At 38.1% G+C, this 25,480-nt stretch overlaps 1 protein-coding gene and 1 long non-coding RNA gene across 6 annotated transcripts in view; one reads left to right on the top strand and one right to left on the bottom strand.

Annotated features, from left to right (window-relative positions):
- Positions 1 to 1,302: 1,302 nt before the first annotated feature.
- Positions 1,303 to 22,595, bottom strand: LOC131514820 (uncharacterized). Of its 2 annotated transcripts, XR_009263294.1 has the most exons (3): positions 22,481 to 22,590; positions 18,657 to 18,781; positions 1,303 to 1,831 (listed from the first exon to the last, which is right to left on the bottom strand). It is a non-coding gene; the product is annotated as an uncharacterized LOC131514820 (long non-coding RNA). The 2 variants fall into 2 exon arrangements; XR_009263295.1 differs by lacking the exon at positions 18,657 to 18,781 and having other exon boundaries at positions 22,481 to 22,595.
- A 232-nt stretch (positions 22,596 to 22,827) lies between these two features.
- Positions 22,828 to 25,480, top strand: part of ECHDC1 (ethylmalonyl-CoA decarboxylase 1) — a 53,985-nt gene continuing 51,332 nt past the window's right edge. Inside the window, exons 1-2 of one of the 4 annotated variants that reach the window (XM_058735197.1) lie at positions 22,959 to 23,195; positions 23,685 to 23,935. In XM_058735197.1, coding sequence (XP_058591180.1) covers positions 23,920 to 23,935 — 16 coding nt within the window. In that variant the 5' untranslated portion in view covers positions 22,959 to 23,195; positions 23,685 to 23,919. Of the gene's footprint in view, positions 22,839 to 22,958; positions 23,196 to 23,684; positions 23,936 to 24,191; positions 24,365 to 25,480 lie in introns of those variants that run through there. The other 3 variants (XM_058735199.1, XM_058735198.1, XM_058735200.1) reach the window with 3 other exon arrangements.

Here is a 25,480-nt window from a genome sequence, read left to right as displayed (position 1 = left end):
ATTCTTCTACAGTATATCATAGTAAAAGTAAAGAAAAGCAAAAACAAAGAGATGATATTGGAAACGGTGAGAAGAAAAAGATTACCTACAAAGAAATAACAATTAGATTCACCGCAGACTTCTCAATTTCAACAATGGAAACCAGAAAATTTTCAAAGTACTGCCACAGATTAATTTCAACCTGTGACTATATACATAGATAAACTACTATTCAGGAATATGAACAAAATAAAAGCATTTTAGAACAACCAATAGACCCTCAATAAAGGAAATTCCAAAGTATATTTCAAAAAAAAGGAAAACAGTCTCACAAAAATGGTTCCAGATAAGGGAAGGAGTCATGATGAAGAAACTAATAAAAATAAAGGAGAGGATAAATCTGTCTTAAAAAATATTGCATAAAACGATAACGTCTAACTTGGAGCAAGAAAAGGTGATATAGCAAAATAAGTGGACAATCATATGGTAAAAGTTAATCAGAGCTAGCTATATGTAACATTTATTATAATAAAAAAAAGAGAGGGGCGCCTGGGTGGCTCAGTCGGTTGAGCGTCCGACTTCAGCCAAGTCACGATCTCGCGGTCCGTGAGTTTGAGCCTCGCGTCAGGCTCTGGGCAGATGGCTCGGAGCCTGGAGCCTGCTTCCGATTCTGTGTCTCCCTCTCTCTCTGTCCCTCCCCCATTCATGCTCTGTCTCTCTCTGTCTCAAAAATAAATAAACGTTAAAGAAAAAAAAAAAAAGAGAAATAGAATTTAGAATTTCCAAGTCAGTGGGGAGGGAAAAACAAAAGAAGTTTTTTAAAAACTACAGTAATCCAAAAGAAATTCAGAATGGTGAAAAAAAGAGAAACATAAAAATCAAGACATACAGAAAGCAGAATATAGGAAAAATTTCATATGAAAACCAGTGAAGGACAGAATAAGAATGGAAATCTAGCCTTTCATGAATCATAGATGCAAAAATCACTGTGGATGGGGCGCCTGGGTGGCGCAGTCGGTTAAGCGTCCGACTTCAGCCAGGTCACGATCTCGCGGTCCGTGAGTTCGAGCCCCGCGTCAGGCTCTGGGCTGATGGCTCGGAGCCTGGAGCGTGTTTCCGATTCTGTGTCTCCCTCTCTCTCTGCCCCTCCCCCGTTCATGCTCTGTCTCTCTCTGTCCCAAAAATAAAGAAAAAACGTTGAAAAAAAAAATTAAAAAAAAAAAAATCACTGTGGAAGTATCAGGAAACTGAATAAGCAATGTATTTAAAAATTTATATGTCGTGATCTAATTGAATTAATCCCAGACAAGAATGCAAGAACACTTTAGCACTGGGAAATTTACTAATAGAGTTTAGCATGTTAATGTATTGAAGGAAAAAAGTTATCTGATCATCTCTTTAAATGGAGAAAAAAGCATTAGGGAAATCCAACGTTTACTATCACAATTCATAGCAACTTAGGAATAGAAGAAAACTTCTTTCCTGATAAAAGGAATCTACCATAAGCTTACAGAAATTTACCACACCTGATAGTGAAGTGTCAGGTTAATTCACATTAAAATCAGGATTGAGACAACTATGCTCACTATCATTACTATATTGAATAACATAAAGAAAACCATAGTAGTGCAGTTAGACAAATGAAAGAAATAAAGGGAAAATTAAACAAATTGTGGGGCACCTGGGTGGCTCAGTCGGTTGGGTGTCCAACTCTTGATTTCTGGCTCAGGTCATGATCTCATGGTTCATAGGGCTGAGCCCTCCGTTGGACTTGGCACTGACAGCATGGAGCCTGCTTGGGATTCTCTCTCTTCTTCTCGCTCTGCTCCTCCCCCATTTGTGCGTGCACTCTCTCTCTCAAAATAAACATTAAAAAAAATGAACCAAATCATCATATTTGAAAATGTTTGTATAAAAAAAAATCCACTGAAAATTATTTGATTTAATCAGATAAAAGCACAGTAACTGGATATGAGAGTATATATAGTCTTTAATATATAATTATTATATATTATTATAAGTATATACTTAATATACATTAATATTAAATTTAATATTAATTAATTAAGAACACTTTATTGGAAGATATTAAAGAAATAAATCCAGTACACGAGGAAGAGACTCTGATATACTAAAGCTGTTTATTTTTAAGTGAACTCTACCCATAACATGGAGCTTGAACTTACGACCTTGATATTAGGAGTTGGATGCTCTACCAACTAAGCCAGCCAGGTGTTTCAGCATAGATGATTAGTGCATATCCTAACCTACACATTTAATGTGAACTCCTTTCAAAATCATACCCAAGTTTGTTATGCAACTTCACAAACTGGTGTGAAAATGTATATGTAGCAGCTAATGGCAAGAACAGCCAAGATAAATTTGAAAAAAAAAAAAAAAACAAAAAAACCCAAAAAACCAGGATGGAAGGATTTGCCCAATTATAAACAATGCTTATTATAAAGCAATAATAATTGAGACAATATTGTGTGGCCTCAGAAGGAAACAAAAGACCAGAGGAACAGAAGAGTAAGCCTAGAAACAGAACCACACATAAACACAAACTTCACATATGACAAATGTCATTGCTAATCAATAGAGACAATATAGACAATTCAATAAATGGTGCTATACAATTGGTTACAAATATGGAAAAATAAGTTATGTCCACATGTCATATAAACTCCTAAATATGATAAGGAAAAGCATAAGGATTTTAAGAATGATAAGAGACTACTTTATGACTTTGGGACAAAAAAGAATGTTTAAAGAAGTTTGACTTATTTAAGGAATGAAAAAATAAACCACACACAGGGACAAGACATTTTCAGCGTAAGAGGAGCCCAGGTCCTGGTTAAAACCCTATGTGTGATTATTCAGGCCTGACCACAGGCAATTACCAAGACTTTTCCTGACAGGCCTCATGGAGAAACCTGCCTTCCCCATACCAGATATGTGCACCTAGCTCATTGTGGCCTCTGAAGGGAGCTGCAGTCAAGCACTCAGGCCCCGCTGAGTGGAGCTCCCTGAATATTTGCCTTCATTCCTAGGTCTCAGTATCCGAGGCACTGGGTGGAGGACTTCTTCAGGTGCTTCTGCTGAGTCACCTTGTCAGGGAGAGGAGGGGAAACCTCCTCTCCCTGGGAGAGGAGGGGAACAAGAAGACACTTGTTCTAGCTCTTCCCCATAAGCCTCTGTCCATCCCAAGATTCATAAAACTGCTGGAGCCTTTGTTTGATTCTCTCTCCACAGGAGGACAACACCCATGTCTAGGTGGATCTACCTGACCCTTAACTGATGCACTTTTGTCTGGGAAAAAATAGAAGGTGAGTGAGGAGTCAGTGCTTTCTCCAGTTGTAATCTCTTGCTTATATCACAGCAGTAAGTCACTAAATGCCCATCTTTCTCATTTTGGGGTTCTTGTTTTAATTGGCTACTCTGATATCTGATAGTTCAGCTCACTCTCTCTCCGAGCTCAGCTGAGCTCCTGACAATACATAACTGATAAATGGTTAGTACCCAGAATATAAAATGCTTACCTACAAAGCAGTAAAAGAAAAAATTAGGAAATGGGGAAAGAATACAAAACAGTTGACAGAAAGAAGAATGGGCTGTAAACATATTAAAGATATTTAAAATTTTCACAACTATGAGATACACAAAAGTTAGAATTTGATAATATAAAGTGTTGGCAAGGATGTGGATAAGTAAGAAGCCAATATGCTGATGGTAGAAGTGTAAATATGTACTAAGACTTTGGAGGACAAGAATCCTAGGTGGTCCAAGGTACAACATAAGCACCAACCAACATCACCAATCTTGTAAATAGTGCACTCTCAGTTACATGGCAATTTGAAGAAGTAATTTATGATTAATCAAAAGAAAACCTCACAAATGCTAAGTTTGTGCTGCCAGGAAATCTCATCAATCCTTATTTGTCTGGTTTATTTTCTTATTTCTCCTCCACTTAAGGCATTGTGGTTATCAGTTTAATTTGCTATAAAATACAATTAATGTTTCTATGCTTAATTTGGTTTAAGTCTAAGGAGGGGTAATCAGAGGCTTTTTACTTTTCATTGTAATTTTATTAAAGTAACCTAAAATTATTGCTCAGAACTCTTTATCTTTCAACAAAGATCATCCTATAATCACCTAAGCGTTTGGTATTGCCATTAGTTTACTTAATTCATTATAAAGAGATGCTTCTTGGATATGGATTTCAAATTTGATTATCAATGTATTATCATCTAACTTTCAGTGTTCCAGGTTTCAAAGTGTAGGAATGAGCATTAAAAATTTAATAAAAATACTTGAATTCCTACTGAATAGAAGGAAGTTTGAGCTACAAAGAATCTATATCAGAGTTTTTCCAAATTTTACTATAAACACCCAAACAGATGGGTTTTTCATAAATGATATATTAAATGAATATAATTTCTTAAGCAGAATTGATTGCATAATTAGCAAGGAGGAAGAAATTAAAGGAAATTGCATTTAGTGGGATGAAGACAGTCATTCTTTGTTGATGAAATTCACAATGAACAGTGTGTGTGTTTATCAATTATGGAGTAATCTGCATGTACTAAAAAATACTGCATCAAAACATACGATATCAAAACTATTTTAATTGAGGGGCACTTAGGTGGCTCAGTTGATTAAACATCTGACTCTTGATTTTGGCTCAGGTTATAATCTCACGGTTTGTGAGTTCAAGCCCGTTTGGGCTTTGTGCTGACAGTACGGAGCCTGCTTGGGATTCTCTCTCCCCCTCTCTCCTTGTCTCTCCCCTGCTCATGCTCATTCTATCTCTCTCTCTCTCTCTCAAAATAAATGGATAAACTTTAAAAATTTTTTTAAATATTTAAAAAAACTATTTTAATTGAAAGGAAAAATTACCCAAACACTATACTAAGAAAATATAAACATACTTTTCAGTCTTTGTTGGATGAAGTAGACAGAAATTAGAACTGTAGATATTCTGATAATATAATTAATAAAATGTATTAATTTCCCCAAATTTGCACCCTACCAATAATACTACTCATTTTTTAATAACCATGGAAAATTTAGAAAAATTGATTACTGGGCCACAAAGGAAGTTTCAAATTACAAAAAACATAAATGGCATAGGCCATATTCTCTGAATACGATGCAATAAAACCAATGTAATAATAAAAATATGAACAAAAAGTATCACTTAAAAATTGTAAACTCTGAAGATTCATAACATTTTTCATCCAAGAAGAAACAAAACTTGCACTTAAAAATTAACAATAGAGGGGCGCCTGGGTGGCTCAGTCGGTTAAGCGGCCGACTTCGGCTCAGGTCACGATCTTGCGGTCCGTGAGTTCGAGCCCCGCGTCGGGCTCTGTGCTGACAGCTCAGAGCCTGGAGCCCTTTCAGATTCTGTGTCTCCCTCTCTCTCTGCCCCTCCCCTGTTCATGCTCTGTCTCTCTCTGTCTCAAAAATAAATAAACGTTAAAAAAAAAAATTAAAAAAAAATTAACAATAGAGAGCAAACCGAGGGTCGATGGAGGGTGGTGGGTGGGGGATGGGCTAGATGGATGATGGGTATTAAGGAAGGTACTTGTTATGATGAGCACTGGGTGTTGTATGTAAGTGATGAGTCACTGAATTCTACTTCTGAAGCTAATATTGCCATGTATGTTAACTAACTAGAATTTAAATAAAAATTTAAGAATAAAATTAAAATTAAAAGTTGTGATTCTTTATGAACATACATTCTTAAACCCTTAAATAAAAATTACGCAAAATGAATTCAGTCACATGCCAAAAGTAATACACTTATTATTTTAAGTGGCTCTAATTAAGAAATACTAGATTAATATTAGAATGTATATTCATATAATTAATTCAATCAATAAATCAAAGCCAAAAACATATAATTATCTCACTACAAATCTAACAAAATTCAGTAAAGTTCAATACCCATTCTGATGAAACTCTTCACAATAAAATAAAAAGTTATCTTCTGTATATATTTATTAGTATCTATATAGCATTCCCATATCTGGTATTAGCAAAGTATTTTATTATAGACTAGCCCTCTTGCCAAGAAAAGCTAGAAATCTGGTTAAAAATACAAAGTGCATGAGAGATATGCGGTACAATGATACTGCTGAGTTATTTGGCTCTGGGTTGTGAGGTGAGCTCACCTGAGTTCCCTTCTGAATCCCACCTAGACACTCTGTATGATGGCCACAAGTCTCTCCACTCAGATAAGAGGAAATGTAAGGCATGTACTTCACTGAAGTAAAGCAGCGCACACTCCCCTCCGCCCACTGTGCTCAAGAGAGGGGCAAGAAAAATGTTCACCCCATAATCTGAAGACATTTCAAGATGCCAGAATAAACCCAAGCCTGCCACACAGATCTGAGACAGATCAAGTCACAAGTCTCGTACAATGGAAACTGATATTCACCACTGTCAGCAGTACATTTTAAAAAATTACCTAAATATTCCAGATAGAACATCTGGAAAGTTTCCTCTGATCTGTAAAATGCATGCTATATCTAAATTTCTTTCTTTTTTTTTACTTTTAGGCATTGCTGCATAAAACTGCCAGTGTTATTAATGCATCTCCCTCTGTTATTCCTTGCTTTACTAAATATGGGAAGATTAGAGACACAGGTCTTTAAAAGAAGCAAATGTTACTGTTGAAGGATGTACAGTTCTGCCTTTCCCTTTCCTAATGCGGCGGGTGCCACAGGCTTTCCACAGAGGAATATGTGCAAAAGAATGAAAGAAACAAACAAGAGCTAGGCCCATTGAATGTTCAAAAAACCAATGTACAGAACAAACAAAACAACACAAAAACTTTCTCCAAATTTTAGGAAATATTTTACCCTAATCAAGAGCTCTTGGGGAGCCTGGGTGGCTCAGTCGGTTAACTGTCTGTTAATTTCAGTTCAGGTCATGATCTCATGAACCGTGAGATTGAGCCCCCATCAGGCGCCACACACTAACAGTGCAGAGCCTGCTTGGGATTTTCTCTTTCCCTTTTTCTCTGCCCCTCCCCCTGCTTGCACACACATGCTCTCTCTTGCTCTTTCTCTCAAAATAAACTTAAAAAAAATTCTCAAAGTATGTGGCGATGGTAGACTGAAATTTTCATACTGTTCAACTGTGTGTCTTTTGTCTTCCTAAACCATTCTGGTATGTAAAGTTTTTAAGTTATTTATGTTTTTCCCCACATCGTCTTTCATGTCCAAAAGCCATAAATAAGTTGGAAATAACAAGTGTACGTGGATTCAGAAGTTTTATATTTGTCATCTTCACACGGACTGCCTACTTGATGAACCCAAATGCTGTTTGTACCCCCACCCCCACTGCATTGTAGGCTGTCCTTACCTGTGTTCCTGTTTCTGTCTCATGGGTCTGAGGCAAATGGGACTGGGGCCTCCTTGTTTTGTTGTAACAGTCCTTATTCACTTCTTTCATGTTTACATCATCCTGATAAGTGACAGCTTTTAGATTTATATCTTTTTTTCTTCTTCCCTTCTTCTTTCTCCCCTTCCCTCCTTTCTTTCCCTTCCTGCTTCCATCCTTCCTTCCTTCCTTCTCCTTCCTTCTTTCTTTCCTTCCTTCCTTCCTTCCAGCCATTAACTATATCACCTGGGCCCAGTGCTGAGCTTTTTTATTTTTCTTTTGTGTCAATTCCTCAACATCATTGTTTAAATTCCACCAAAAAAAAAAAAGAAAAAAAAAAAAAAAAAGATGAGCATTGAAAATGGAGACACAGCAGTGTTGTTTAATGGCCTACATATTGCTCCAGTATGTGATCTGAAGAGCCTTGAAATTAAAAGCATAATAAGCTCAAGCACATATTAAATTAGGATAGCTTGTTCTTCATAAAATCTAACCACAAGTAAAAATAGAAAACCTATGAGAAATTTGACAGTGACATATTGAGGGGATGAAAGTTTTTAGGTTAAGATGCAATGACTTCATAAGTGAAGATCAATTGAACGTCCAAACCAATTTTTGAAAGGAATTTAATTTAGTTTGATCTATGTTTATAGAAGGAAATAAATGCTTCGTACATTGGATGTGTAAATTAAGGAGCATAGAGTTGGCAAAATCAATACACTATACATTATCATTAATTTAGAGTAGAAGTGGAAAGATGGAGCAGGAGATGGAGTGGAGATGGACAGGAAGAAAAGCAAAAAGAAGAGGAGAAAAAGAATATTAGATAAACAAAAACAGAAACGGAGGCAGGATAGGGTAGGGAAAGAATGAGGGCAAGTATTTTGTTGAGCTGTCTAAATCAGGCACTCTGTTGGTGCTTTGTTTGTTTTAATGTAACCCTCATAGAACCCTGAGAAGTGGGCATTATTAATTAGGCATTTTTATAGATAGAAATGATCTTATGGGTAAAGTTGAGAGTGGGATCTAGATATGGATATTTCACCCTCCCCATCCTTCTGCCTTTGGGATCTGCCCACCAAAGACAGCCATTCTGCTCTTCTGAGTCTGGCAGAGTTTCAAGAAAAAGGCTCAGCCTCTGTGTACCAAATGTGCTGTAGCTGAATCAGAACCATGTGATTCTGAGGTCTGTATCATGAAGCCAGTGTTCAAATACTCGTAAGCCTCATCCTTCAAGGTAGAATTTTCATAATAAAGGAGATATTTGCTCTCTCTATCTGAATGATTGCTCTTCCGTCCTCCTTCACTTTCTCACTCCCTTCCCGGGCACTACCGTACTGCTTCTCTCTCAATTGATTCTGAAATGAGGCTGCAAAAAAGAGGTGTTATGGATGGATCGCTCTGCATCCATGGATACAGGATGGATACTACTGCAACAACACTGCATAAAAAAGAACCACAAAATCTCAGTGGCATACAGAAATGAGCAGTTATTTCACTCCTGGATTCACTGGTCAGATGGTATGGCTCTGCTCCCTGCGTTCATTTTGAAGTCTAGGCAAAAGAGTCAGCAGCTGCCCACAGGAAGATCTTATCCCATGTCTTTTGAGATTCAAAAGGGCAAACCCTCCTTCTCAAGTACATTTCAAGTTCCTGCCTGCTTTACATCTACTCTCATCCCATTGGTCAAGGTAAAGGAGCTGGGGGGAAAGGCATAATGAGCAGGGGAGGGGCAGAGAGAGAGGGAAAGAGAATCCCAAGCAGGCTCCCCACTGTCAGTGTGTGACTGTCAGTGCTTAACTGACTGAGCCACCCAGGCATCCCTTGAAAATATATATATATATATATATATATATATATATATATATATATATACACACACACACACACATACATGTATATATATGTATATATATACGTATGTACATATATACATATATATAAATGTATATATGTATGTATATATATATTCAAGGAAATAGCAAGGAGGTGGGTGCAGAGAGAGATAAAGAATAGGGTCACTAATTCAATCTACCACACTCTAAAATCCTTACAGTCGCCATCAAGAAAAACAGAGAAATGCATGCAGTTTGGTAGGCATTGAAGTGTCTTTTAATTCTCCCTGCTTCAGCTATAGAGCTTCATTTCCACTTCTCTGCATGAACCATACTACGGGATACTTCATAGTATGATACTTTGTACATTCTCTTCCCTATCTGAAATGCCTTTCTCTCCACTCCTTAACCTAGTAAAATATGACTACCCTTCAAGACTCAGACTCACATGATACCCCCAAATTTAAGTATTCCATGATTTCCTACCTTGGGATAATTTGTAATTATAAATCTACTTCCTTTACTACATTTATAGTTCCTCAAGGCCAAGGACTATATATGTAAATCATGTTTTTGCCTGTATCAAGCATTATGCTGTTTTAAAAGAAAACAAAATGTTTAGTCAGAGTTTTTGAGATAACTAAATGTCCATTATATTCTGCTGTTCATTTTGGCTGTGGGTATCAAAGTTGGTTAGTCTGGAAAGTAACGAATTTTGAAACAGCTTTTTTATTCATGTGGTAAATATTTATTCTGCCCTCAAGATGCCCAGATCCGATGGGCAAGATGCCCACCTCCGATGGGAGGTGACAGATGCTTTGAGGAGAGAAAAACTTGATGGCACATCTTATTCATTCATTCATTCATTCATTCAACAAATAATTATTAAACCCCTTTTATCTGGCAATTACTGAAATATAGGGGTGAAGGAGACAGACATGGTCTCTGCCCTTATGAGACTTAGACTTTGGCTAAGAAGACAATTATTAAATATACAATCACAAGTGCACTGAGCTTCATAAGGAAGTCTAAAGCATTTTGGGTGTGTGTCAAGATCTAATCAGGAAAACAAAAACCACCTGAATTCTTTTTCAACTTACTACAGTTCATGCTCAATGTTACCTTAGTTCCAGGTGTACAACACAGGGAGTGATTCAACAACTCGATATGTTATGCTATGTGTACCACAAGTGTGGTAGCTACCATCGGACACCATAATACAATGTTGTTATAATACCATGGGCTCTACTCCTTATTCTGTGCATTTTATCTCCTTGACTTATTCCTTGCAGAACTAGAAGCCTGTGTCTCCCACTCCCCTCACCCATTTTACCCATGCCCCCACAGCTCTCCCCTCTAGCAACCATCAGTTGGTTCTCCGTATTTATGAGTCCATTTCTGCTTTTGGTTTGCTTATTCATTTGCTTTTTTTTTTTTTAGGCTCCACATGTAAGTGAAATCATATGAAAAACCACCTGAGTTTTTAAAACATCAGGATTAAAAAAAAATGTTTATTTAGTTTTGAGAGAGAGAAAGAGCACACAGCGGAAGGGCAAAGAGAATCCCAAGCGGGCTCTGCACTGACAGCGGCAAGTCCAATGCGGGGCTCAAACTCACAAACTGAGATCATGACCTGATCTGAAGCCAGATACTCAACCAACTGAGCCACCCAGGCTCCCCTAAAACAGCAGGATTTTGTTGCGGGGGCACGGTTACACAGGTGATGAAAGACTGAGAACCCCAACAGGACACCCAGGGCATCCAGAGGCTAGCAACAATAGCAAACCATTATCTCCCCTATCCCAGCCTGAAGGGACAAAAGTAGAAGGCAGCATTATCAGAGCACAGGGGCCAGTGTGGAACCACATCAGGCTACCAGTCAAGGCACTGCTGTTGAGGGGATGGCACAAAGTTTGCCTTCCATCTTCCCCTCACCCTTCAGTTCTCCCCAGGATTTGACCCTGGCAATAAACCAACTGGCAGGGGAATTCTTTCTTCTGTAAACTAGAGCCAGACCAAGAAAGGAATTTGAGGACAAATTGGCCCAGGACCTTTATAAGGAATATAAAATAGGAATTAAGAGTATCTAAAGTAATGCTGGGAATATCAGTTTTGAGACCTCTACTCACTTCCTACCTCTTCATCAGCCTGGCTATCTAGCCACACAGTCAGAAATGTTTGCTGGCAGTCTTAAAATACCCTTTCTTCTTTTCACTCAGACATAAATCTGAGCAAAGAAAATAAAGTGAGGTAGAAGAAACTCTCAAAGTGGTATAAGAAATCAAATGAAGAATTTTTTTTAAAGTATATCTTAGTATTCCATATAGATATGCAGAAGAAACATAGGCTTTACTGAAGCACTGTGTAGAAAACAACCCACAAGATTTTGGTTCAAATGATAACTTTTACATTTAGAAGCTGGGAGGCCATAGGCAATTTATTTAATCAATCTGACCTCAGTTTCCTTATCTATAAAATGAAGTCAGTAATATCTCCCTTGAGATGTGTTGTGAGGATTTCCAAAGAGACTTAGAGGTTATTGGGGGGGGGTGGGCTTATACTCAAGTTTGCACGAGAAGCAGCCATTGCCCACTTTGCTACTGTCACCAATTAGAATTAATGTATGTTAACCACTTGGGGACACAGTAGGTGCTCAGTGAACAGTTACTTTTCTTATGTTTATAAATCATTAAGTAAACCTTTGTGTGTAGTTTATTCATTTGGAATTAGGTAGATGTTGAAAGGAAAATTATTTGTATTGTCATCTTAATCTTCACATTCATCTATTTACTATTAAACTAAAAAGTTACGTAGGGAAAAAATCCCTGACTCCTTGGTTTAGTCTGTCATGTCCTCCTTCTAGACAACTTGGTTCAGTTTGTCATATCCTCCTCCTAGACAATTGCAATCATGTCTTTTTTCACCACTGGATTCTCAGTGGTCAGGACAGAGCCTCCTAGGACATGAAAGGCGCTAAAATTGTGTTGAGATACTGGCTTCACTTTAGTAATTGATTGCTCAACAGATAATTCTGAAATAATTAAGTTGCTGATAGCTACAGTTCAAAATTTAACAACTGCTTCCCAACATGCCTTTATAGACAAAAGACTGAAGCTACCATCTCCAAATTAGAGCAAAGGCTTTATGCAAACAGAATATTCACTGGGTGACTGGTCAACTCTCAACTGAATTCCTCAGGTGACAGTCTAATTCTACTGAATAGGAGCTTACTATAAAATTCAGAAAGTTATCATTCCAATAGGCAAATCTTAAAATAATAGTTGACACTAAATAAGAATTTCTTCTTGGCTATGTTTCTTCTGTGTGAATCAGAAAGACTAAAATTTTAATATTAAATGAAACATTATATCTTTGTGTCAAATGTTGAAATAATTTCTACATGTAATGCATAATTTTGAAAATTATGTCTTCCTTTCCAAATCTCCCAGTTACAAAACATCCCATATCATCTTTTTGTAACTCTAATACTAGGCTGAGAATTCTGTCTTTGACCTCTTGCCATTACAAGAATTTCATAAGATCAAAAAAGCCTTGTTTTATAATTTCTCAAGCTCCCTATTTCCAAAACCTTTTATCTCCATTTTATTTCAGTCTGTCTGATAGCTCTGAATTTCTCCACTTTGAAGACTAAATCTCAAGGCTTTACCTCTATGTAGATTCTTTCTTCCAGCTCTGTTTCCTCCCACATTTGTTGCACTTAAGCCTTGCCATCAGGTAACCACTGGTTTCCCTTTCCCTTTTGGTGTCTTTCAACACATTGGGGTGTACTTTGGCTTTTTTTTTTTTTTTAATCTCTCTGGTTAGTCTAATTCCATGCTCCTTTCAACTCTGCTCTTCTGTCTAGCATCTTTGAGTCCCTAGGCTCTTTAATCTTCCACTGACTTACAAAATCAATTCATAACCCTTGATTATTGTCATACTTGCACTCTTCACTTCTTTTCCTTACAACGTCTAATGTTACTGGATGCCAAGATTGTGCTGACTGGATCTATTCAAATTCTTGTAATTTTCATCTCAATTTCAGGAAACTTTTAATTCATTTCTTTTGGACACATAATCATGTTCCCTATAGAAACCTTAAAAAGTGTTTTTCTCTCCCTCCCTAAGTCTCTCAGTCCCACAATGGCCTCAGTGGAAACTTTATCTCATTTAACTTCTGTGGTCTTTAACACGCTGAGTCTATTAATTCCTGGGGCATCTTTATGACATGTCTATATGCGACTTTTCTCAATACTGCCATATACAGAGGTGATCAGAATTTGCGGTAGTGGCTGAGGAGAGAAGAGCACAGGTGAACTGGTTTGAAAAACTCCCTTGTGTGGTAGGCATTGTTGATGTCAGAGAGAAACAAGGAAAGAGATACCTAAGAAAATCAATCTGGGGTCAGAGCAATCATCATAAACTGCCTTCAGAACCACCTCTAAAATGAGGCCCAGCTTTAATCGTGTCAAAACTGTGTAGCAATTTATGTCCGAGGGAATGGTAAAAACAATACAGTGGATCAGCTAGCAATGAAAGGAGTCAAACATCTGAGTGTGATCAAAGAAAGAGGCAGTCAAAGAAAGCCCTTCTAAAACCATTTTCATTCCAGGTAACCACAAAAGATGTGACCTCTCAGGAGCAACATCAGAGGCTTTAAACTAAAATAGTGCGACCAGTAGTTAAATAAACAAGCAAACTACAATAATAAGCACCAAATGGGTAGGGGAGAATCATATCCAGAGTTGCTACAATATATTATCTAAAATTAAAAAAAAATTATACATATGATATGCAAAGAAATAAGAAAGTTGCCCACACACAGTTTAAAAAAAAAAAAAAAAAAAAAGCAAGCAATAGAACTTTGAGGGGGCCCAGATGTTGACCATAGCAGGCAAAGACTTCAAAGCAGCTATCATAAATATATCCAAAGAACGAAAGCAAACTATGTTTAAAAATTTAAAGAAAGCATGATGATAATGTCTCATCAAAGAGACAATATCAAAAAGGAGAAAGACATTATTTAAAAAAAAAAAAAGATGGAAATTCTAAAGTTGCAAGTAAAATAACCAAGAAAAAAAAAATCACTACAGAGCTCAACCAGCTGAACTGGTAGAAGAAAGAATCAGCAAATATAAATAAAAGCTGATAGATTACACAATTTAAAAAAAATGAGAGAACAAAAAGAATGAAGGAAAAGTGAACAGAGCCTCAGAGTAATGTATGACACATTAATCTCACCAACATACTTGTATTGGAATTACCAGGAGGGGAGAGGAAAAAGCAAGCAAACAAAACCACAAAAACTTGTTCTAAAAAATAATGCCCAAATTTCCCATATCTGATGAAGTCCATTAATCAACACATCCAAAAGGCTCAACAAACTGCAGGTAGGGAAAACACAAAGAGAGGTATACCCAGAAACACCAGAGTCAAACGCTGAAAGACATTTTTGTCTAAAAGACATCTTTATCTAAAGAGGAAATATGAAGTAGCACAATGAAGCTTAAATAAAGGCAATGTCAGATAAATAGAAATTAAAAGAATTCACTGTATGAGAACCCAACTATCAAGAAATACTTAAAGAAGTTCTTCAGGTTGAAAACAAGTGATCTCAGACAGTAATTCGAAACCATATGAAAAATAGCAAAGAAGTAGAGTACTGGTGAAATAATTATGTAATTATAAAACTTTGCATACATGTATATTACTTCTCCTTTCTCTTCTTAATTGATTTAAAAGGTAGTGATATAAAATTATATATAAGTGTGTGTGTGTGTGTGTGTGTGTGTATTGTTGGGCCTATTACATATAGAAATGTAATACATTTGCTGATAACAGCAAAGAGGAGATTGGGGAATAAAGTTGTATTGGAGTAAGGTTATGACTTTTCTTCTCCCAGCTTCTCTAAAAGGCATACAATTATGTAAATTAACACTTATAACAATGTATTGTTGGGTTTGTAACATTTATAGATGTAATATGTATAATAATGGCACCACAAGGCAGGAAAAAGAACTATATAAGAGTAATATATCTATATGGTACTGGAATTAAGTTTGTATAAATCTGCAGTAGACTCTGATAAGTTAAAATATATATGGCAAACCCTAGAGCAACTACTAAGGAAATAACCCCAAAACAAACAAACCAAAAAATTAAGAGGATTTTTGCTTTTACCAAAAAAGGGTGAAAGGTAAAAATGGCATTCAGCATTGGTTTTACAGCAAGCCTCCTAGAGGAAGCATGCGGTCTGAGCGGTCAGAGTCACGCTGCCAAGCTCTGTCCCTGGGAACCACACTCAGCATCTTAGCGTCCAACTGCTATCTTTGAACCGTATCTGTGAATACCTGATATGGGGCATGAGCAAACGGTCAAGACAGAATTATTGAGACATTTTTGGTGCAAAATAAAAAGGTGCTTTTATTACAGCACAGGGACAGGACCCGTGAGCAGAAAAAGCTGCATTTTTGCTATATGAATCTGATGGTTATATACGCAGTGCTCAAGGGGCAGGGGACATGTGCAGGGAGTATTAGATAATAGATATCTTGTTCGAATTTCTACTCATAAAACTACTTTTGCAAGATTTCTCTGGTGCTTTATCATTCAGCTCGATATGAACTATTGGTGAGATGTACAGGCAGTCATGAGAGAATGTAACAACCAGTACATATTTGATTCTTATTGGACTTATATTGTCAGGCTATATAGGTCAGTCTTCTATGCTACAGGTGAACATTTTTCTGCTTCTGTTCTTCATCATTTCCTCCCTGACCAATTTTTTAGTCCTTACATCTTTAAGATTGTTGAAAGGCAAAGGGTTCATCTTTTGTAACTTCGTCAAGTTGATAGGGGTCGTGGAGATGTCCCTACCCAGGGACTGAAATTAGTTACTCTCTTACCCTACAAGAAACTGTTATGGTGGGCCATTACTGTAGAGCCCAGAGGGGACATCGGGATGAATTTGTTTTGAGTAGGATTAGGATCGAAGGAGTCAGGAACTGCTTGCTTGGCAATAGGAGAGAACCAAGCAAAAGAGACAACACATTAGAATTATTATTAAAATGAAAAATAAGAGGAGCAATGAGGTGGATGATAGCCCACCTCCTGACCAGGAATGTAACCAATTATCAAGTGACAATGCAGTCATTAGGAGCACCAATTTGATTCTTTGTATCAGTAAGTAAACCTGTTACATTTTAGTTATAATCTAGAATACAGACACAATATTCTTCTTTAACAATGGCAGATGTTCCTCCTCATGCTGCTGTTAAGATATCTAATGTCATTCTATTTTGTAGAATCGATTTATGCATTAGAGTTACTTTAGTGTTTAATAACATAATGCTATATTGAGAGTCATTTAAGGCCTTAATGTGTATTTATCAAGGGCCTCCATGTGCCGTATGACATCTTCTAAATGTACTGATGGAAGAAAAATAGATGTCAGATGGTCACACCAATGGAACGTGGATCTTGTCCAGCATTGTCGTGAGCCCATCTGTGGGTTGGCATTTTCAGTTAAAATTTTGATAGTTTGAGGATAAGAAAAAGGACTCTTATGGCCTGGAGAGTCCCATGTAACATTTATCACAGGTCAGCAAGAAACTTTTTTTTTTTTTTTTAGTAATAGAAATATCCTTTTATGTCCTGGTATTGGAGTGATCTGTCATATTGGCTATCTATTGATATAAATAAGGCCAATCTGTACCTTGTAATGCAGAAACCCACCAAGGGAGGTCTGAAGTGCTTGATGTGTGCAATAAGCCACAAATCTAGCATGAAGACTGGTTTTGTAGCTTACCATGATGTGTCCACTGTAAAGAGTTACCATTTATATATGGTATACATGTGGGCTAAAACTTTGGATACATTAGCAGAGTCATCTGGGATATATACACATTTAGTCTCAATATTAGCATAATAACTTTTTCTTTGACTTGCATTCAGGATATCAAGGGCCATTAAGTTTTGGAGGGCTACTTTTCGAATTTGTGGCTGACTTCATTTTGGGTTTGGATAAAGGTGGCCGCTATATGTTTGGCTTTAGCCTCTACTTGTAATTTTACATCAACAGAGGTGGCTCTCAGGACAGATATGATTAAAGGATAAAACCAGTAAGAAGCCTTCTTTCTCTGATGTCTAATCTTAACAATATTCTAATTATGAGGAATCACGGGCAAGTGGGAGATGATCTGTTCCAGGAGATAAGGACATCCCCAAGTGTATTATCCAATCCAAATATAAGGAGGCTGGGGTCATCTATTTTTTCCAAAGTCCATAGTTAACCCAGTGGAGTGGGGTATGCTCTGGCTTTTAAGGAGCGATTTTGTTATCCCAGCCACATAGAATTAATCAAGGTGACAGCGAAGTTACACAATTGTTGGAGAGTCCATCCCATTGTCCAGCTATTTAAATAACCACATGCCCATGGGGTCCCTTTTATTATCCCCACAGAGTAACAAGCAGGAAGACTATCTATATATGAGCTATTATGGCAATCTCTGAAGTTTACCTCAAGTTGTCTAGCTTATGCTATTTAATCAAAACTAGAATCTAACATTCATAAGGATGTGTTATTGAAACACTTTTCTCTAAATTTACCCTTATTTCCACAGATAACCAAATCAAAACTAATTTGTAAAACAAATCCACTTTAAATTTTTTAAATGTTTATTTATATTTGATAGAGACAGAGACAGAGAGAGAGAGAGAGAGAGAGAGAGAGAGAGAGAAAGCACAAGTGGGGGATGGGCAGAGAGAAAGGGAGACAGAATCTGAAGCAGGCTCCAGGCTCCAAGCTGTCAGCACAGAGCCTGATGCGGGGCTCGAACCCCCAAGCTGCAAGATCATGATCTGAGCCCAAGTTGGATGCTCAACCAACTGAGCCACCCAGGTACCCCAAAACAAGTCCACTTTTAACAAACTTGACCTAATTATTTACATAAGCTCAGCAAGAATAGTGGTTGATCAGACAGATCCTTTAAAATATGTATTGCTGGGAATCTTTTATAAGGAATCTCTAGATTGAACTTTCAATAGACTCCTAAGGCCAGAGCCAAGCCAAATACTTGTCAGACTTGTCTGCAATACCTATAGATTTGGGTGTATTCATTCCTTTTCTTGAGGTCCCCTACATATCTTGAGGTTTCTGCACCTGCCAGGAAGTGCCATTCTTTACTCCCCTGGTAAGGCTCCTAGGAACTCTGTAAGTAAGGTATCAGGCTGACATTTCAAAGGGGGTTCTATTGGCTCCACAAAGTCACCGTTAGTTCCTTAAGGCTGTCTGGTCATATCTGAGTCTACGCATGTCTCTCTCAAATATGACATTCCTGTCAAAGCCTCAGTAATATAACCAATGTTTCCAAATGGTGTCCTGTTACTAGGAGAGTAGATTCTCACTGAACTTATGCAAATAATTGTAATTGCCACAGAAGAAAGAATACTCACTGAGAGTTTCTGAATTCTGGAGGGTTCATGTAGGGAGACAAGTTAGAGGTTTCAATTTGTTTGCAAAGGAATATTTTATCATATTTCTATATGTCACAGGTATCATAAGAGAAAACTTCCTTATTCTGGAAGAGAATACATTAGAGAACCAGCAATGTTTCAAACAAGAGTCATAAAAACTATAATCATCTTTCTCAATTCATTTAGTCTTACGTTAGTAATTTTTGTTCAGTTTGCATGTAGCTGTCCTAGTAGTTCAGGAAATTTAACCCAGTTCAGTTTTATTATGTTAAACATATCAAATACCTATACTAAAAAAAAAAAAAAAAAAAAAAAAAAAGTCATTTACATGAGTCTCCTTGAAGACAAAACTCACTGGGCAGGAGCATCAGGGCAATAACTATAAATGACAAAAGAACCTCAGAAATGGACATGGCTAAAGACTGATATGAAGAGTTCATTATAATGCAGCTGACAGAAATATGGTTCTGTGATACATAAGACTTCAATAATCAGAATATCAAGTGATGACATTATGTTAGGACATATTAAAACTTCAGGAATTTTATATATTTTCTTGAATAGTTATAGCATTTACCTATACAATATAACCAATGGTTTATCATCATTGGCTTGATAGTGCTTAACACACCAAGTAAGACTAATTAGTCAAAAAGACTCTATTTACCATTTAAATCTTAGGAAGTTTGTTAAAAAACTCAAAGTTTTAAAGCATATGCCTAAATAGGATTACAGATCATTATAAATTTAATATTTATATTTTTAACGATGGTGGCAATAAGGGATTCTACAGAAAGTCATATAGTTGTTAGCAAAACTTAGCTCCTTTAACACTGAGAAGTTTTAACTTTCCTAAGTAACCAAAGACCTGAAAAGACAAAACACAGAAGCTTTAGCTTTCTAGGCAGATAGAGGGGAGAGAGAGAGGGAACAAAAATCTAGGTGCTTAATTTCAATTTATTTTGTGCATCTATTAACAAGATGTGTTCTAGGTATCAGAAAAGCCTATAAAAGAGGTTATTTTTGGGGTCTGGGGATGCTAAAACTTTTTTCACAAATTAATGGTATTGTCATTTTGGCTTATGAAAGGTTTCATGATAAAGCTCTATTTTTTTGTTGTTGTTGTTATTTAAAAGCTTTATTTTGAGACAGAAAGCATGAGCAGGGGAGGGACAGAGAGAGGGAGAGAGAGAATTCCAAGCAGGCTCTGTTCTGAGCCCAACACAGGGCTCAAACTCATGAACCTTGAGATTATGACTTGAGCCTAAATGAAGAGTCAGAGGCTTAACCCACTGGGCCACCCAGACACCATGGTAAAGGTGTTTTTAGATAGTGGGTAATTATCTGTACTAAAAGTATTGATTGTAAAACATGATATGGAGCAAAAGGAAGAAAACAGTTTAACAGTCAAGTGTAGGGGAAGAATAACTGGATATGTATTTTATGAAAACAGATGACTAAAGAAATTATCATCCAATATTTGTTGGTTGAGCCAGCAGTTAGAAAAATAACTAGGTACTGACATGCTTATATTACAGGACACTACATTTTTGTTAGTGGTTTGGTAAAACCATTGTTGTAGTGAAATGTATGTTTACACTAAGTTGTACATGCAAGTACACTGAAATGCTATACATACTGATGAGCAATCAGAATACTACTGGAAAATTAAAAAAAAATGAGGAAGACTAAACCTTGAGGTAGAAAACTTTCCCTTTTTTATAGGATATGGGAAGCAAGTACAGATATTTTGGTCTCAGCTCTCCCAGCTCCCACCTTCCTGTCCTGTCAGGACACTGAAATAACTTCTTTTTTTGTAGTTTAGCCTCAAAGTAGATTCCAATTTATCAGGGCCAATCACAAATGTACACATACGGGTATGTACCTATTACTGTCACCAGCTACACCCCAAGACTTGGCCTTTACTGCTCACCTGATTGTACTCACTAACCTTTGTTTTATATTTTCCCCTAAGCTCTTCTTTGCAGCTTTCCTCTTTACTCAGGCAAATGAAACATGAAACCACCCCCAGGTGATGGCGACTGCCCTGACCTCCCACTGGCCCAGGCCACCCAGACCATTTAAGCTAAACCTGACTCATGCCTCCTCAGAAGGACCATGAGATGATCTCTCTGGAATTACCCACAATCGCCTTTACCTCATTATAATACTAAAACCTCCACCCAAGGAAGAGTCTTAACTTCATTTACATAACATAAAAGGATCCTTGTAATGCAAGCCTCCTTTCCTTAAGGCACAAGTTTGACCTTAGGCTTCCCTATCTAAATATTCATTTTAACCCTAAACAAAAGGAATCCGTTCACTCTATCTTGGGGAGGTACAGCTTTGGAAGCCATTCCCCACGATCTCTTGATTCCCTGCAAATAAAAGCTTTCTTTGTGCCACAACTCAACCTGGTGCAGTTTCTGACTCACCAAAGAGCAAACTCCTATTGGCTCAATTACACTACCAAACAACACTGGACACCTGGCTGCAAATTCCCATTTTCTTCTATTACACTCCTGTAGCTGTGGGTAAAAAAGCACTACCCAAGCACAGTCAGAAAACAGAAAGGCTGTTTTACTTGTTAGCATATTAGTCATTGATACTGAAAGTGCATAGATGCCATCTTTTTATGCCATCTTGCTTGAATCTTCACTAGTTGCCAACCTTTTTTTCCCTCCTCCAAATTCCCAAGGTTTAAAAACTTTAAATCATTCTTATCTCAACTTGTTGGTAAATTCTGAGAAATGGCAAGTGACTAAATGGTTGGCACAAAGATAAGGCATGAGATAGTATCATCCCTCAAAGCACATTTGTTTTAACTTAAGAAAGATGCCATCAGTGAATCCATACAGAAATGTCCAGACGCCAAACCTCTTAGCCACAGCTGCCAGCCTTGGAAGGCTGCAGTACCATGCATCCATATACAGAACTTGGGCAGTACCACATGCCCACATGCACATTTACGGCATAAACAGCACCTATATCTAATATCTAATTATCCCCACTCTACAAACTTATTTCTTCCTAATCACCATTTAATCAAGCAAATCTCCTGTTCGACAAAGTGCAATGGCTTAAGTTGCTCATTTCATATTAAACTGGAATTAAATACTTTCAATATTTGGACTTCTTCCTATCAGTCCAAACCTGGGTTCCCACTTCTTCCCTACCTCCACATCTCCATACCTTAAAACTTGCTTATCTTCTCGGCTTCTTGGTACATTCTGTTCTGTTCACCAGACTGTTCCCTTATTTTACTAAGATCTACCTTCAGTTCCTCCTGTTTGACAAAATGATCCCTATCCGGGTGAAAAATGACTTTCCTTTTAAGGTGTCTTCCAAAGAACATCCTGTCTGGGCCATATGACAGGTAATAGCACAGAATGCTAAATTTGTTGAGCTTTATGAAGGCCATGTCACGAGCAGGGCATATGTTGAGTATTCATTAAAAAAACCAAAAACAAAACAGAAACGTTTTCCCCGCTCAATAACCCATAAAAGATGTTTAAGAAGTAACACCTTTTGGTACCATCCTCTCTCTCCCCTTCTTTCCAAATTCCCTAAACCGGCTTTCTCTTCTACTCTTCCCATGCATGCCTACGGGGAGACTGAAAACGTGGAGTTTGTGGGCTGGGGTGCACCAACTTTTTTTTTTTTTTTTAATTTTTTCAAGGTTTATTATTTTTCAAAGACAGAACGTGAGCAGGGGAGGAGCAGAGGAAGAGGGTGACAGAATCTGAAACAGGCTCCAGGCTCTGAGCGGTCAGCACAAAGCCCGACACGGGACTCGAACTCACAGATGACGAGATCATGACCCGAGCTGAAGTCGGTCGCTTAACCGACTGAGCCACCGGGCGCCCCTCGGCTGCACCAACTCTTAATGCTGTGTCTCGGAACCGAAAGCGCGTAGCAGGCCCATTAACCTCCGGCTCGCTCAGGACCTAAGAGAAGGCCCACTCAAGCCCGCCACCACGCCGGGAAAATGGGGCGCTTCCTGGCGGGGCGGGATTTCCGGGAATCTCCCGCAGGAGAAAGGAAAAAGGCGCGCGTGAGAGAGAAGGAATGCGGAAGAATCTAAAGAAAACGAGAAGAGGTAGGCCGGCGAGAGAAGGGATGCGGAAGAATCTAAAGAAAACAAGAAGAGGTTGGATGGCGGTAAAGGGAGGGCCTGAGGCGGAACCAAGGGGAGGTTCCGGCAAGAGGGAAAGGGTCGCGGGGGAGCAGATAAAAGGGGGCGGGAAGCGGGAGAGGGTCGTGGGGGAGCGGAAAAGGAGGTTGCCTGCTTCGAGGCGTACTGGACTGCGTGGCTGTAGGGGCTGCCCTTTAAGTGTCATCTAGGACAGGAGTCTAGCTTGTCGCTGTGTCATGGGCTTTAACGCTTCTCCGTACGAATTACAAGCGGGGACCCGCCCGGGCTCACTGGCGCGCGCCTAGTGACGCCATCGCGGAGGTCCACTGCCCTCTGCTGGGCGTGGGGACGCAGTGCCGAGCGCCGCTGACGGACTTTGCGAGGTGAAGGAGGGCACTTGGGAAAAGAATAAAACTTTACTAAGGGTTGTGGCAAAATAGCCTACATTAGCGTTTTCAAAAGAACGGGGAGACATGATTTCAACGCACTAGTTTAAATTCTAAATACTTTTCAGGCATAGACAGGGTGGGTGATGTTCCCTAGGACTTCTGGATTTGTCCTGTGTATTAAATTATTTTGCTTAATTAAGACATTATTTGTTTCGTCCAGCCGACTTTTCAATAACAACAGAAAAATGTCCAAATCATTTTTGGTAAGGGTTCTTTAATTCTAAAATACTTTTGAGCCTCGAGAATCCTTTTAATGCTACACCACACACAAGGGGCACAAATGTAGGGGATTAAAACCACTGGTTACTTAAGTTACGTGTTTAAAGGGCTTATGGGACCTTGAGAAAAAAAGTGTATCGACCCCCCCAGCTCCCTTTCTTTTCCAACTCTGAGAACCTCCTGTGTACCAACTGTTGGCTCTAGGTGCTAGAGATACAGAGATAAACGGCCTGGGCAAGAATAACAGAGGACCCCTTTTGTGAAACTTTGCACTCTATTGGAGGAAATAAGCTTTGGGGGAAGATGTAATTGTGAAGTCTACTGGGAGAGGGAGGAGCATAGCAAGAAAACAGCTGATCCTTTCTTGATCTCCCCTTGCGGGGTCTGAAAGAGAAGTAGTTAATAGTTGCATTTCAGGAAGAGAAACCAGCTTGCGAGAATGGAGTTGAAACAGGGTGAGTGACGGGAATAAGAAAGTGGATAGTTCTTTTGTGGACAGATTCTTAAGCCTCCTAAGGCATTATGGATTCTTAATACTTGTTTGCCAAATTATTATTGTCTTACATTATTTGTCAAGCACCATTCTAAGCGTTGCAAAGGCCTTGCTTTCCAAAATCCCGTGGCAACGTCGGTTAAACGAGTAATTACGTGGGGGGGAAAAAGAATATAAATGCTGTGCAAGCAAACAGAGTATTTTATGTAGCCTAAGTATTAAGGGAGATGACTAGGAGTTACTCTGCGGAAGTGAAAAGTGTAACAGGTGAGGGATCACATATATAGACGTGAGGAACAAAGAGAAAAACCTGAAGGATTTGAGAAACTAAAAGTTCATTTTGGCTGTATGAAGAGGTGTGTGTATGGTGGCATGTGATAAAGCTCGAAAGGTAGGTTATAGGACAGTCTCAAGTGAAACCAAAACTTGAAAAACAAGTCATGTTTGGACAGTCTTAAATAGAATCTTTCTGACTTTTTTGTTGTTTACCACCTCCCTCGGGCTAATTGTTTTCTTATTAAGTATGCATTTGTGTTAATTTTCTGTATTCAATAAATGCAACAGATGGTAAAACGGGTTACAGATGGCTTTTAAGAGAAAAGCTAGCTTATTTCCTGTGCAGGGAGGGGAACTATTTGATCCTTTGCAGAACTTTAAAAAACAGTTGGAGAGAGTAACAACACATTTGATCTTGGACGTCAGGACCTTTCTTCTCTTTGCCTTTTCCAGCGGCTTGGTTGTGAGCTCATTCCACTGGTCTAACTCTGGCAGGACAGGAAAATATCCTTTACAACAAGTTTTAAACATACGTTTTGTCATGAATAAAGTTTATAAAATCGTAAATTCCTCAGAACTTTTCCATTGCCTTACGATTCTGGAACAGATCCAAAAATGCTGACTGTTTAACTACATCCTTACACTGAACCTGAATCTCAACCCTTGTTCGTACACATATACTTTCAGACACTATAGTATTTTCATAGTGGCTGATACTTTATCATCTCCTTAGCACTGAACTCTTGTCTAATTTGGTCTTAGAATTTAGAATTGGGATGATGTATACATAATAGACTGTTACCAAATTTCTAGAATATGATTTCTAAACTTGAGGTCAGCAAACCTAGTAGGCTTAAGCAGTGCCCTCGAGTTTTTGTGGTACTCTTCTGTGGCACAGACAAGGAAATGTGAAGAGAGGAGAGAAAATAAGGGAGAGTCAGGAGTGGAAGAAGGATAGGAATGGGGAAGGAGAGAAAAAATGTTAGTCATATGTATGTTTAATTTTGTAATGATTTAAAGTAAGGAGATAATAGATCTCATGGCATCTATGTCAATTGCCTTTGTGTTGTTAGATATTGGAGAGGTAATAGATGAGGATAGAACAGGCTCCTTACAAGAGAGAAGATATATTGTTTATTGATTTTATTATCCCACAAGAATAATTAAAAATGCTAATGATTTTGTAAGTCTTATTCCTTATTTTCTAGTTTAACTCTTTGTTCTTTTCCCT

The sequence above is a fragment of the Neofelis nebulosa genome, chromosome 6 (genome assembly GCF_028018385.1).
Source record: "Neofelis nebulosa isolate mNeoNeb1 chromosome 6, mNeoNeb1.pri, whole genome shotgun sequence".
In the NCBI taxonomy this organism is placed as follows: domain Eukaryota; kingdom Metazoa; phylum Chordata; class Mammalia; order Carnivora; family Felidae; genus Neofelis; species Neofelis nebulosa.
Note: the sequence above shows the minus strand (reverse complement) of the source record. Positions and strands in the feature narration are given on the sequence as shown.